This window comes from Hermetia illucens, chromosome 2, assembly GCF_905115235.1.
Source record: "Hermetia illucens chromosome 2, iHerIll2.2.curated.20191125, whole genome shotgun sequence".
Lineage (NCBI taxonomy): Eukaryota > Metazoa > Arthropoda > Insecta > Diptera > Stratiomyidae > Hermetia > Hermetia illucens.
In genome coordinates, this window is record NC_051850.1 from 8,911,572 (window position 1) to 8,927,222 (window position 15,651).

At 46.2% G+C, this 15,651-nt stretch overlaps 1 protein-coding gene across 1 annotated transcript; it reads left to right on the forward strand.

Moving 5' to 3' along the window:
- Positions 1–953: 953 nt before the first annotated feature.
- Positions 954–10,318, forward strand: LOC119647585. Its single transcript, XM_038048593.1, has 2 exons — positions 954–1,005; positions 9,280–10,318. Exons 1-2 carry the CDS (start codon positions 954–956, stop codon positions 10,218–10,220), a joined length of 993 nt encoding a protein of 330 aa, XP_037904521.1. The 3' UTR covers positions 10,221–10,318.
- The last annotated feature ends 5,333 nt before the right edge of the window (positions 10,319–15,651 follow it).

Here is a 15,651-nt window from a genome sequence, read left to right on the forward strand (position 1 = left end):
AATGCTGGCAAAGCTTGTCATACTCAGAAAAATGTTATCTGATCACACACTACCAAACAAAGGATATGCACTTGTTTTTTTTTTCTGGAGACAAGTTTTTTTTTCCTGTAAATTACTTTCATCGTCTTGTCATACCCAGATCGCCGGCATACAACATTTTTAATTAACCAATCATCCAAGTATATTCAGCCCCGAATGATTATGAATCCTTGATTAAAAAATTAGCAGATAAACTGATAATAACACCCAAATTTGCCATGTTTCCGATTAAACTGTAACATTTCCACGTCGCGAGCATAATTGGAAAATTTCGCGGTGGTTACAAATCGGAACCAGTACAAATTGATGTATGTCAACTTTATATTTGGATCAGGATGGAGATAATATCGGTTGATTGCTTACTTTAAAGTCTTGTTCTTAGCGACAACCGTTTGACTATATATAGATGCGGCGACTGAGTGATATCAGCCAGTCGTTTATTAGATACTTATCCCTTGAAGAGTTGAAAATTTAGTACCATAAAGTCTGGGATTGAAACTGAAGACAAGATGAAAGGTGTGTTTTCTTTTAGAGTAGATCCTTGTGTATCTTAAATCGGTGAAAGCTAACTTCCTTCTGTTGCCTTTTGCAGATTTTTACCTTGCGATTGGACTGCTGTTTTGTATATGTTCGGTAAGATGGAAATATAGAGTAGATGCCGGAGAAACATAGTGTGTAAGAAAAGTGGCAACCAAAATTTCCCTCCGTCAATTGATGTGGGAACTAGCGAATTCTAAATAGTCAGGCATCTGCAACGGCAGGTACTATACAATGTTACTCTTATTCCTGAAGATGTCCTAGTTTCGTTCATCTACTGGAATTACCCATGAACTTTACAGCGTTACTGTCAGAGTTTTCATCTAGTAAAACCACTACCATACCTACCACTGCCACTACTCTAAAGAGGCCCTCGTATGGTGGTTGCAGCGGCCTCCGAGGACCATTCACCCGAATCAGGACCTGTGAGTAAGTCTCGAGGTTCCTGGGGGTGTCGATCTCCGGTGTTGTGTGTCATGAAGGTGGAGTCGGCCGTAGCTTCGAAACCGGGTCCCTGAGCCGACGCAGTACGCTGGAGTCACACTACCCTGCTCTGATATCCAGCATAGGGTCGTCGGGGAGGAATAGCAGATTCTCTTCGAACACCATCTCTACTGGACTGGTGGTGGCCTCCTCTGATGTGCGAAGGGCGAGGAGAATGAAAGGCAAGAACCGAGACCACGATCATCGTGAGCCATTAAGGCGGCCTTCAGTGTCCGGTACCAACGTTCCAGGGTACCATTGGAGTGTGGATGGTATGCAGTAGCGGTAGTTTAAAACATAGGAGCTTGCCCAACTCCAAGAAAAGACTAGGCTCAAACTGCATTCCCTGGTCCATGATGATTATCGCTGATACACCAAACCGCGGGATCCACTCTTGACAAAAGGGCCTTGAGATATGATTGGGCTGGTCAGAGGTATTGTTTCAGGCCACCGCGTAAACCTGTCGATGATTGTGAGGTCATAGGTGTTTGAGCCGGAAATAGGAATCTCCTGGAACTTGCATTTGTAGTTTGCGTTCAGGCTCTGAAACTCTGCGTCATATAATCGGCCGCAGCGGGGACTGTGACCTCCGAGAGTCGAGACAGACCCTCCGCAACGACGTTGCCTTTTCCAGACACGTGATGTAAGTCGGAAGTAAGCTGGCTGATAAAGCTTAAGTGCCGAAATTGGCAAGGGGATGCCTTGCTGGGCTTTTGTTTCAAAGCAAATGTGAGTGGCTTATGGTCCGTGAACAATGTGAACGCCCTGCCCTCAAGGGAGAAATGGAAATATCTGATGGAGAGATACGCGGCGAGTAGCTCCCGATCGTACACGCTGTAATTGCGTTGAGGTGGGTTGAGTTATTTCGAAAAGAAACTCAACGATTGCCAAGTTTGATTCACTTTCTGGTAAAGGGCGGCGTCTACCGCTTTGTCTGAGGTATCGACGAACATAGCCAGGGTTGCATCTGGCCGAGGAAATGCCATCAGTGTAGCATCAACGAGCTTATGTTTGACCATCTTAAACGTCTGCACGGCCTCAGTAGCCCATGCAACCTCTCGGGAGTCTTGGTTTTGGGCCCAGACAAGTAAAGATTAAGGATCGTTTGGTAATGAGCGGCCTTGGGCAAGAAACGACGATAGAAGTTAAAATGCACAAGAACCTTCGCAGATCCTTCACCGTGGTTGGCAAGGAAAAGTTCTGATTCACTTCAACCTTGTCTGGGTCAGGTTGGATTCAACCTTCAGGGGTAATCTTGTGGCCGAGAAATTTTACCCGCTTCTGTAGGAATTTGCTTTTTTCGACGTTTAGAATGAGTCCGGCCTTAACAAGACTTTGAAAAAAGCAGTCGAGCTTGCCCAAATGCTTAGATTCCGAAGAAGAAGCGACCAAAACATCATCCATGCATACAAAGCAGAAGCTTAAACTTCGTAGGACAAAATAGATGAGTCTCTGGAATGTCTGCGCAGCGTGGAACAAGCCAAAAATTATCCTGCTGATCTCGAAGAGTCCGAAAGTTATGTAGATAGCCGTTTTCAGTATGTCTTCGAAGGCAGCAGGGATTTCATGATACGCCTTGGTTAGATCCCAGGTCGTGAAAACATGGCAGTCTGACAATGAATGTGCAATGCCATAGATGAGTGGAATTGGGTACTGGTCGGGAACTATCAGAGCATTCAGACGTCTGAAATCTCTGCAAGGCCTCCATTCGCCGTTTGGCTTCAGGACCAAATGAATTGGAGATGGCCAACAGTTATTGGAATGTCTGGAAATACCCTGTTTTACTAAAGCCTCAAACTCTTTCCTTCCAACAGCTAAGTTCTGGGGTGATAGAGGACGCTTTTTTGAAAAGTGGGTAGTATTGATGTAGTACTTCAAATTGTGCTTAGCCGGTTGGGAGAAATTACTTTCAGTAGTGATTTTGCGGTATTTCCTGAGGAGTGCGCGTATACAATGGCCGACGATGCGCTAGAAAACTATGGAAAGAGTGTCCTTTGCGCAGGGTGAATTTTTTTCCTGGCGAATACAAAGAGGTTGCGGGGTCTATTAGAGCTTTGTTCTGCAGGTCTATCAACAGCTCATAGTGACACAGGAAATCGGCGTCTAAAATGGGGATGCTAATGTCCGCCAGAACGAATTGCTAGGAAACGTTCGATACAGTCCCAGACTCATGTTCAGCTGCCTAAAGCCATAGGTGCAGATGGGAGAGGAGTTCGCGGCAGCCATTCGCTGGTTGTGCGTTGTGCGGACCCAGCGAACCTAGTTTTTGTCGGGTTGAAATTGCATCCTTGGTACAGTTGGTCGTTTAAGCTTCATTTTACGTGGTACAAGCAAGCCTAGTTGAGATCGATAAGAGTCTCGACGTACGACTACCCGAAGTCATTTTTCGGAAAGCGGACCTCGACCATGACTACGATCGAGACCTCCCCGGTGCCAAAATTATGCGGTGCTAAGCAGTGACCCTTCGAAATTTCGCACTTAAAATGAAATGCCTTCTTCGGAATCTTGACAATCATCCCCATTCTTTAACTCACAAGGAAGCAACTCAAATTCCCAGAACTTATGAACGGAACAGTTTCCAACGGCTTTGTCTCGCTTAAGCATATTGATCTCCGAGAAGATTTCCCTTTTGTTTGGAAGAGAAGTAAATATCCGCATATTACGGTGACTAGCCATTTCCTTTATGCGGTTGGGGTCTGCGGTCAAATGTTCCCTCAGCCTCTCAAGCAGCTGGTTCTCGCGGATGGGAAGTATACCATTACCATTCTTCCTAGAACCATCGAGAGACTTGGGTGGGCTGTCGTAGCGGAAGGTCGCGGTTCAAATGTCATTGGTGGCAGAGGGATTTGTTATCGAGATTCGATGTCGAATACCAGTCGGCTCAGCTGTAATTAGTACTTGAGTCAAATCAGGGTAATAATCTCAGGCGAGTGCAATGCTGAACAAATTGTACTATAGTGTACCCTTATGGTCTTGAAAGAAGTGCTCTAACACACTTCAAGACCCTGATCCAATATGAATTCTCCTCCAAGCACCAGCTTTACACGTCGCAGGAGCTCGGACAGCAGAGCATCTTTCAAATCCCCAACTTGAGCATGAGTTCCTTGCAGAATTCCTAGATCCTTATAAAAGTCTATCTCGGTCATAGCTTGGATGTGGAGATAACCAATGCTATGTCCGGCATATGACTCGTGATGACTTTTGCGGTAGGTTTGGATTCAACAGTCGTCCAATCCAAACTTCATAAGAATATCACGGCTAAAAGTATCTAATCTTCGCCTCTGAAGGTGGCCCTCCGCCTTCTAAGGTGGTCATCGGTACCAGCATACAGCTTGAGGTCATTTAAGTACATCAAGCGTGTGAGCTCACACTTTGTACGTAGGCCATTTTTGATTGCGAAACCATTCCCTCTAGCATCATTCAGTAGCCATGAAAGAGGGTTAAGTGCCATGTAAAACCAAAGGAGACTCAACGAATACCCCTGAAAGGTGCCTCTCCGTAAATGGATGGGCTCTGAGTATTGGCACCCTTAGATTAAGGCACTGATACGGTGGTGTGCCACCCTTCAATGACTGTCACCAAAAACTTAATTAGTTGCGGATCAATGTGATACAGACGCAGGATATCGATTAGCCAGGTATCCAGGACGCTCTCGAAAGCCTTTGGCACAATCGATATAGCCACTAAAAAGGTTTCTTTGGCCTTCAGTTGCTTGTCCTACAACTACCGAGTCGATAATGAGTTGCTCTTTGCAACCCCTTAAACCGACTCGGCAGCCCCTCTGCTCTTTGGACAGAATGGTGTTGGTCTCGATGTGCGCATTGACCGTTTCACTTATGATGGACTTTATGAATTTTAGAGAGTTCGTAAGCCATCAATCGGTCTTGTATGTGCGGGTCCTGCACCGTGTCCTTTTTAGTGGTCTTCTTCTTTTTCTTCAGCCTTTGTCCCGTTTACGAGCGGGGTTGGCTCGTCGTGATCAGTTTCGCCATTTAGCAATTTATGGCTCTTCGAACTTCCTCTTTGGTAACATCTGCAAAATTCATGTCAGTCGTAGTGACGTGGCGGGTGCCTTCAGCGGTGATCTACTCAGCATGTTGGCCGAGTTACCCCGAAAGTCCACCTCGATATTCTTTTGCATCCGTCACCGAAAACTGTGTTGCCTGGACGCTCTGTTAGGATTCGTTGAGTGATCTGAAAAAATTCCGTTGGTTCCTCGCGTAAGTTGCATTCTGGAGACATCTGGAATGACTTTCGCCATACCGTCGTAATAGACTGCATATGAAGGAAATTTTCTGCTTTAGTGTATCCAGAATTTCAACTACGTGTGTTTCACTGGGGATGGCAGAGTTCCTGTAAACCCTTTGCACTTTATCCGCCACCCGTCTGCTGGCAGTGCCAATACTGATCTGTATCAACCTAGCAATGACCTGCTTTAGTGAGTCCCGCCGACGTTCCAGGCGAATTTTCCATGGTGGATCTTTTCGGTCACTCAAACCAATAACGCGAAAGCGAATCTTCTGACCGTGCAATCTGACAGCCGTAACTACACTACAATTCACAAGCGATTGTAGTTGCAGCAGCGACATATCAGTACACTGTTCAGATACAATCTCATCATTGATTTGAGATGGAATTCTCGGAGTCGCTGGAGACGCATAGAGCCTAGTTATACCTGGTCTATGCGAAGGGTCCATATTCGAGAAGTCTATGCACGCTTTTTGGAGTTCGTCCCTAACCTCAGCAGAAACCTCAGTTGGACGGTGGAGAAGAGCGGCGTGCGGCGTGGTGTCGTTGATGCCGCCGCCTCTGCCCCATCGACTCTCGGTCACCAGTTTCCACGATGACCTCAAGTCGAACACACTCCCTGATGATGGCCAGGATTGTGTCGATTCGAGTTATAAAACAGTACTGGTCTGCGACTCGCTGCACAGTTACATGCGGAAATTGCGGGAAACGTTTGATGAATCTCTGGTGCAACAAGGGTTGGAAAGATTTGCGCGGATGATGAAGAGGTTCATTTACTCAGCCCACTACAGATGCGGCCATAAGATATTAACAGTTTCCGGAATCTCTTTCTTTCACATCGAGTAGATGTCAGAAAAGGACAGTCACTTATAATTGTGCCAATTTTCCATCAACTTGCTTCATAGAAACTAGCAAGGTCTGCACACTCAAATAGCTGCAACCACAGATGGTGGCCTCCATGAAATTCTTCTGTTACGCCTGATGGTGCCCCAACTTCATACATCCACTGGAATTTCCATGGACTCTCGCGGCGCTCTCACTTACTGAAGCCACTCCAAAGGAGGAGACACTAGAACCGAGAGCTATACCCCCTTGAAAGTGTCGACCCCATAGCTCTTATCAATCATAATTTTCTTTGAGAGCTAGTGAACAAAGGGAAGCTAATGAACTTATGTCTGAGCTATGCGGCAGACGGAGACAATAAATTACAATACGTCCAATGTTTGTCGTGTGTTTCCTGCATTGTCTTATTCATTTTCTACAAGAAAGAGCGAAAATATGTTGCTGTCACTTTAGCTCCACATAAACCTGGGTCTCTAAAAGGGACTGCTTGGTAATCATAATGTTACGTTCTTGCCCACTTCTCCAGGTAGGGTAGGTAGGTATCAGTGGCCGCTCCGAGGAGCCCAATTAGGGCATTGGTGCGCCGTTTTGATGCCACAAACTCCTAAGACCGTGACTGTTGTTATAGGAACAGGGAAGCAGAGTCCAGCTGGCTCGGATCTTCAGAGCCAGCCCGTAGCATTCACGAAGGAAAGCAGCTTTCCGACCCTGCAGCTATAAATCTCACTGAGGTCCCCAAAGAATAGTTTACCCAGTGTCGGCAGCCTGAGTCTAGCCAGAGCTTGACAATCGCAGAGAAAGTGCATGAGGGTTTCCCTTCCTTCTCCGCAGCTATGGCAATGCGAGTTGTAGGGTAAGCCGAGCCTAGCGGCATGGTCCCCTTCTCCAGGTACTCCCATTTAATTTTCGTTCCGCTTTGTCCACTTCGTCTAATTCAGTTAACGTTATTACTAAATTCCGTAATTTCCTAACGAGGTACTTCCAATTTCAAATACAACCTTAGTTTTTCCCCTTCTTGTGCTGTAAGTCTGAAGTAATACCAATTGATTCTCGAAAGAATCAACAGAACTGTTTCTTACATCAAATCTTGCTTATCTCCTATTAGTTGAAGGTTGCAATTTATTCTTACCACTGACGGCTTTGATTCAACCAAAAAATCCGTTCGAACGCAGTTCTTATCTCACATATCAGCGCACTCCTTCGACTTCTTATGTTCAACCTTTCTTCAAAGCCATCTTGCTGAGAATATGTACGGCCTTTCGGTGCTAGCTCTTGAGCAAGACCCCAGTGGACCTTTGCTTTTTAGCCGGTTTCCGATGACGGAAGTTTTTGTCGGTCTTTGCTTATGAGGGGGCCTCCCAACTCGACGGTTTCATGTTAAGAGTACTATGTCTGGTACTTGCTGCACCCAGCTTGACGGCAGTGGATTCCAAGCTAGAAACTACAAGTCCATTTGCCGCCTAACTACGGGAGATCCTTGCGGGTGATTTTGGCGCAGAAGTGCCACGGATGGCACCGATTGTACTGCCCTCGGCGGTCATTGTCTCCTGGCTGAAAGCCAGCTGCTCCTATGAGGCGCCTGGTATCAGCACCTTTTCTTCTATCGGTTTTTATTAATTAAGTCCATGTCCTGGTCCTGCCAGTAGTCCGGCAAGAATATGCACCCTGGCTAGCTTGCCCACTAGGGCAAGGGTCTTATTTGAAATTGAAAGTGCCCAAGGTACTCATATTTTGCATAGTAAAGACCAAACTCCCCATTGGCCAGACAGCCTTCGGCGTATGCTATTACATCTTGGCTTGGGGTCCTGTTGGCAAATTCTCCAGTGCAGGAAGGACAATACCCGGGCTGTTATTTCAACTCATTCCCCCGCCCCCCCCCCCCCCCCCCTCATAACCACGGACTCATATTCACCCCCACTTGCAACCGCAAGAAGAAGCTTTAGTTCTCTACGTTTCGCAGTTGGCTTCACATACCGCCAGTTTTTAGGCCGTCTTTTTGGGACATTGCCAACAACCTGATTTGCACCGATAAAAAAGAGCATCAACAATATTCTCCGGCAAACTGTTCATGATGTCTCCCGTTCGATCCGTAAAATAATTTCCCCATCTCCCATAAGTAAACCGCGTTGAACTTCGGGATTCGAGGCTTCCCACTCTTGCGAAGAGATGCAGACACAATACGCAAGCACAGATAGGTAGGTAGGGTGGGGAAGTTATGGTAGTCAAATTGGAGATTTCAAAAACCCCCAGCTCGCAGGTGACCACTGTTTAAGCGGGCACCTACCTCGCTTCTTAATAAATAGACCCTGATCCAATATGGATTGTTCCGCCAACGATTATTATTAATAAATAGTCCCATCAGTTAAGATGGGGTTTGACAACGCCTATTCCCTCGAGACCCCAAGGTGTTACACGGTCATCCAAACTATAGTAAGTCTTCCCTCCACCTCTCTCAAACGGGCTTAGGATCGTCAATGACATCTGTTTGACCAGTTCGACTTTAAATCTGTCGGCTCTGAAGACTTATGGTTCCTAAGCCGATAAATTGTCAGGACTCCCACTGGGTGGTGATAGATTTGGTCGATCGTCTTCAGTTCACGGAATCTAAAGGTGGCCAGCATGCTAGTTGCTGGGCAGTTCACCAAAATACCCGGCACATCGCTTCAATATGCCTATATGGTTGGAAGTCAGACTTGACTCGTCTCGGCGGAATGAGCGTCAAGGTGGGTAGGTTTCAGCTTACTAACTCGTTGACAGAGCCTTCGCGTCTGGAATGCGTCACTCGCCGGTTCTAGAGTTCGGACTGGTTAGTTCTCCCGAGGTACCCTCCTTCTGTCTGCAAAGTCTCTACGCTTCTTAAAGTTCGCGATAAACCTATGCGCGTAGCATTCTTAGGTTACGTTGCTAGTTTAGAATAATTATCGAACCAGTCAAAGCGACCTGACAAAAGACCCATAATAGATTTTTCATTTACCATGCAAAACAATTAACGACCACTTTGGGAAACCCTACACTGTTATTAACACAGGAAGTCCACTCGTATCACACCAAATTATACATAATGACACATAAACACGAAAACTTCTTATATGAGAAGCTATAATTTTACTTCGGCCACCATCCTGTAAGCGATTAGTTTTATAGCGGCAATACCAGAAACTGTTTTCAACTTTTCTTTTCAGTTTAATTTAGTTGCGAGTGATACTTGCAACCCGCCAACCACAGGATGCGATACGGCGGCCGCTAATGCTGCATGTACTGACACATCAGTCGTATGTAAAATTGACGATACCTCCTTTTTGTATTGTCCAAAAGTAGCAAACGCAGATCAAGTCTGGATTACAGCCAATTGTCTATTTGGCAGCACCTTCGATTGTAACAGCAAACAATGCTCTGGAGGCTCTGGACCACCCACTCAACCGACCACTACTTTACCATCCCTTCCCGGAACCACTGCTGCACCAGGCGCAGGAACAACCCTTGGCCCAAGCGTTTGTTATGGCCAGGCAAACGGAACCAAAATCGCCTACCCAAATAGCACCAATCTATACTTCTTATGCACTAACGGAGTAGCAAGTATTTGGCAATGCCCTTCCAATGGTGCCTTCAATCAGACGACTCAAAAATGTCAAGGTGGTACTGGTGGTGGTGGAACTACAAATCCAGGAACTGTATCCTGTCCATCAGGTGTCAATACCTTATTGCCTGCCCCGAACAATTGTCAATATTATTATTCGTGTGTCAATGGAGTAGGGACGCTAATACAATGTCCAAACGGTTATTACTTCACCCCATCCATGTCAGCGTGCACAATCAACAAGCCATCGAATTGCGGCAGTGGTACATCAGTAATTTCAAATTACGACCCAAATAACTACTTTCCAGTTTATGGATCAAATATAAATTACGGATCTGACTATTATGAACCCAACTATTATGGATCCAACTATTACGGATCCAACTATTACGGGTCCAACTATTACGGATCGAACTACTACGTGCCCAACTACTATCCAAGCTATGGAGTGGGATATAATTATGGATCAAACTATTGGCGTCGTCGATCTTAGTATCACAAAACAGCATAACACATGTTGACTTAAAAGTTATCTACATTGTATGAAGTAATCCTTGGCAAATAAAAAGTAAACACCACAACTGGATTGCATTTTTTGTGGCTTATTTATTTAGTACCCTGATTTACCTCTATTTTAGACCAGTTAGGTTCATTTATACAGCTCTCTAGGCATGACAAACAAATAAAAAACTTAAACACTCCCGAGTGGCCCCCATCTAAATACTAAGTACTCTCATTAACGCTTAACTTTCGTGATCGAAAAAAAATCCGTTTTTATTCTCATGGAACGTGCCCTTCCTATTCAAAACTGGCCCTCTTAAAACATTCATCGTACGGGTTGATAATGCAAGATTAGATGTTTCCTGAGCAGGACGGTGAAAAGCAAAAAAGTGCCGGGCGCCTGTCGCAGAACGACTACAGGTTAAAACATCCTCTTGGAGCGTCCAGGACTTTGACCTGGTACCGGTTGACACAATACCTCAGACCAGGCTTGTTCGTCAACTATCTTTGCATTTCTCATATACATCTCCCTCCTTTTCGCCTTAAGAATGCGACATGCCATTCAACTCCCCGTCCCCGCTCTGCATCATGGCCACAATTATGATGTCCAGGGACACAAGACTCCCCTCCATCGAAAGTGATGGCGCGAAGAAGCCCCCCTCCTTCACAGAAGAAGAAGGTGTGGCAGGCATCATCCTCACATCCTTACAATAAATGCAGAGGTAAGATTGAAAATACCCATGCCCGGCGAGCAACTGGGCTAGGTAATAGTCAACCTTACCGTGGTTCGATTGAACCACAGTCGCATGTCATTTATGAGATGCGCGGTCTTTCTATCTCTCGCTTCTCTCTCCCAAGGCAGTTTAGGCTCTTTCTTTACAAGCGACAGCTTCCTTATTTCCCTGGCCTTTTCCGAGATATATAAGTTTCGGCTTGACAGTAAGCTGCTATCACCATTACAGCTCGCTCCGAGACCGTACGATAGGCGGACACGACTCACAGAACCCCATCTCTGCAGTGTAGCAAATCTGCTCAGAGAAGCTTACCTTCGTGTCTATGATGATGCCAAAGTATTTCACCCCCAATAAGGCCATAGTTTCACCAACCTAATTAGGGAGGACTGTGAAAACCTTCTACACGGTCGGTTTTCTCTATCTGCTCACTCTTCACATCACCATTCCCAGTGTGCGCTGTGCTCGTGGCACCAAATCCCCCAACATCATCCACGTATCCGACCATCAGGCATCTCAAGTGTAGTAGACTATCGTACTAGACGTTCCAAGGGTCCGGACCAAGGATACACCCCTGAGTTGCCCCTGATGTTGCCTTCATTCTGCGCTGTCCTTCTCGGATCTCGTGGTTTAGGTCACGGTTCTTTAAATAGTCCTCCAACATCCGCAATAGGTAGTCTAAATTATGGAAACGATTTTCCAGTGCCTCAACCACTTTGCATAACCTCGCATAATTGAAGGCGTTTCTTATGTCTAGGGTCACAAGGCACACCACAGTGGCGACTGTGTGCCTCAATCAGTTTCACCGCTTGGACGACCTCCTCGATGGCAACAATTGTGGATATTTTTTCGTTGAGGATGCTGGGAGTCCGCACCAACTTATTGACGGACCAGGCCACTTGGGAAGCAGCTTACTTCCTCTTTTGTAATCTACGGACTCCTGTTTTTTGAGTTAAATCCAAGTTTTCAAAAAAGAACGAAAAATCTGACTGACGGTTTCGTCCAGGGCAGAGGCAACTCATCAGACGCTGCCTCACCTCCGCCCTGGGAGCAGTGGTCCGGTCCGTCACTCAGTTGGTGCGGACTCAGGATTCCCAGCATCCTCATCAAAAATTTACTTCGGCCTGGTTTAGGTCTGGACTTATGACGGGGTTTACTTGAATAAAAAAGTGCAGCGATTTCCATCTGTCGTTACTTTCGGTCACGTTGCTCCTAGGGCAGAGGTGCGGCAGCGTCTGATGAGTTGCCTCTGCCCTGGACGAAACCGTCAGTCAGCTTTTTCTTCATTTTTGAAAAATTGTGGATCACCGCGCTCTAAAACCATATTGTGTTGGTGAGTAATCTCCCGCAGCGCGTATTGCGTCAATCAGCCGTGTTTGATGAGCTTCTCAAGTAGTATCTCCACCGTGTCCAACATACTGAGCAAACGATACGCTGACGACGCCTCGATGTTGCCTTGCCATTGCTTATCAGCATAAGTCTCACAACCTTCTAACGGGAGGGAAGCACCCCCTGTCAAACATGCGTTCAGTGCGCCAAGTACAAAGTTCAGCTTATATTTACATACAAGTTTCAACACTTCACTGGTAATACCACCCGATCCTGGTGCCTTTTGCCATTCATGGACAGTGCTGGACGACAGAACACTGGAAAGGGCCATTTGTCACTTCGAAATAAATAAATGATTACTGGCCATAAAATCTTCCAGTACCTTCCATGATTAGACCGCTGAGACTAAGGACTTCGGTATTAGTTACGTCAGGGATAGTGTCCTCGCAACCAAGGCGTCAGAATGTCCGAATGCGACCGGTATTTAGTACAATATGTCCTGTCCTGACCACCATCCCCAAAGTCGGTGTGTCTCGAAAATCTGATTGAGGCATATTCCATTCGAGGGCTATGGCGTTAAAATCTACTCCGACTAGCATTTCCCTTCAATTTTTCTAATTTCGTCCTTCATCGCGGCGAGCCTATTGCGAAAAGCTTACATAGATCCGTTCGGTGTGAGGTAAACCCTGAAAAACGTTACTTCCGCACAACGAACCCAAACGAAGCAGTCTCCTCGACCATGTACCCGCGCTCGCAATTGAACCGTATCTCTCATTCAGATGGTAGTAGTGCCAGATATATCAGGTTACCACGATGGTAAGCCCCTATCTCGGTGTAGTTCGCTGAGAAGCAACAAGTCGGCTCTTTTTTCTTGCACTATCTGCCTCATCAGGTCGTGAACAGTTGCACTTTTATGCATATTTGCTCGAAGGATGTGGTTCATGGTGCTTGACTTCTCCCTTTCTGTAACTCTCAACGCCCAGGACCTATAACACTAGTCAAATCTTCTTTTTCAGACCGCGGTTCTTGAAAAGGACACAGCACTTTGCCAACTCGTAAATCTACCCTTCGTGCCCGGGTTCGGCACATTTTTAACATAAAATGCTTCTGTTCTGTCCCTTGCAAGCCCCTGCTCTATGTCCCGCTTTCTTCTCAGGGACAGTGAAAATGGCCAATTTTTGTCATCTGGAATTGACAGACGTAACTCCAACCTTAAAGTTGCCCACACCTGAGTTATTCATTTTTCCGTCAATTCCTTCTGTATTAATGAGGCAATCCAGATCCCTTATTTTGAGGGTGTACATGGGTTCTAGGCTGCAAACTACTGCTTTCGTGCCTAGGATGCCCTCTCTGTCTTGCATTGATGTTGCCTTCATAGTCGATTTTGACTTTGCTACTCTGGAGCCATTGCCGTGGCCATTCAACTTAGGTTATTGTTACTCAGTTTTCCCCGTTTTCGACGTTGCTTGGTCCGTTTGGCTATCACCTCGCGGAATTCTTCTTACTGCGTCTTCATCGGTAGATCGATGCTGTTTTCCCATTGCCCCATTTTATCAATTATTTGCTCCCCCTTTGGTGGGCTGAGAGCACTGCGTTTTGTGCAACTAGGGGCTGCACTAGCGATGAACTTTTTCCTCACCTCCTCTTCGACTGTCTTGGAAGAGTTTCGCTGGTGTGCAATAAGATCCATCAGTTGTCCCATCTCCATTATGCCATTTTTGACATCATTGCTTCATTTTCCATCCTCTCCGTAGAGGTCACTTACATTTTCGCCTAATTGAGAGTTTGTCACCTTTTTACCCGACAAAGGGTTGTCATGCAGCTCGCAGTTTGCCATCTTTCCTCGCGGGTCCTATTCCGAACTCGCATTCGATGGGGTCTCTTCTTTTTGGGCGCCAGGACTCTTGACCTCTACGATGTCACTCCCATTCTCGCTTCCAGTTGCCTTCACCGTTGAGACAGTTACGTCTCTATGGTTTTATAGGAGCACTTGCCTCATAGGCTTAATCCCACGGTCTTCTCAAGACGCGGACTGATTTGTGACCAGAGTCAAGACCCCGTGGAGGTAAGCACAATGGTACCAGTCTATATTGAGTGCATAGTAAAGTGCTTTTCTACTAGTGGATGCAAGGCATACCTAAATCTCAAACCAACTCTGGAGTACGGCACCCGGGTTGAAATGCAACACAGCGTTTGAGGCCCGCAGGTTGAACGGCTTGAACGTTACTACAGCCGCCAGGAAACTCCCATAAGCGGACCAACCGCAGAGAACCGAGCTGGATTTACACGCTCCATGATTTCAGGGGCTATTTAGATTCCCATGGTACCAATATACCCTTGGTAAGGTTTCGTGACCAAAACCACTTCAGATGAGTCCCTATGCAGACTCGTGTCTGATCGCCCTATTAGGCCATGGAGCATTCGCCTGCTGCATCATAGCTAGCAAACCGATGCACCACAAGGAGCTTCTCTTTGGAAACTTGGTTTTGGTTTGGCAAACAGGGCTGCTGCCCCGCCCTTCTCGTCGCCACCTTGAGCACCAAAGATTATAAGGGCTGGGAATTTTTCATGACTCACTGCACGATTGTGCGTGGATGCTGGTGGTAGCTTTCAGTGCTATGGGGGCCGGTTACTGACGATGACGTGATGTTTGTTAAAGGTGATGGCAGTTGGTTGTGATATGATTAGTTGCTAGCTCAGCTGTCAGAGTATATTGAAAATGCTGGCGGAGCGATGTTTACTTTATCTTGCAGCATGTCGGGGTTCTGTATGGCAAAAAGGACCATAAGGATACATTTCAGCTCAACAGCTTCTTTTTGGCTGCCAGGACTTCCTCTTCTCGGTCTCCGAGGACTGACGTTCTATCATCTTCGTCTGGTGCATCTCGGTCCATACCACACATACCACGACTTTTGCATGCTTTAGCTCGGTTTATCTAGTCCAAACTGGATTGGGCGTTACTTTCGCTTTGTCCAGCGGGATAGATCTCTTACAGTCATAACCCTACTTTTGAGAAGACAGAGACCTGTCGTCATGCACAATTTATCTGAGGGTAATTTTAAGGTTTTGTGAACAACAAAGCGAGAAATCTTACCACATCAACTACCTAGGTATTTCTGCAATTTTTTTGGAGATTCGAGCAAAGATTGTCAACAACATATCCTGTCCTTGCGACACCTGCCAAGGATCCACGCTGTTACGATCTTGGCAGCCTTTCAGTGGGTTGTTGAGTGTTCTACTTTAGTACCACAGTCGAATGGAATCCCTCTACTGGCGGTATCAATTACATCTTCAGGTGTTTCTACTTCTCCTTCTTCCCAGAAGGACTTAGCCAAGCCCAGTGATTCAGTACAATCACTGAAT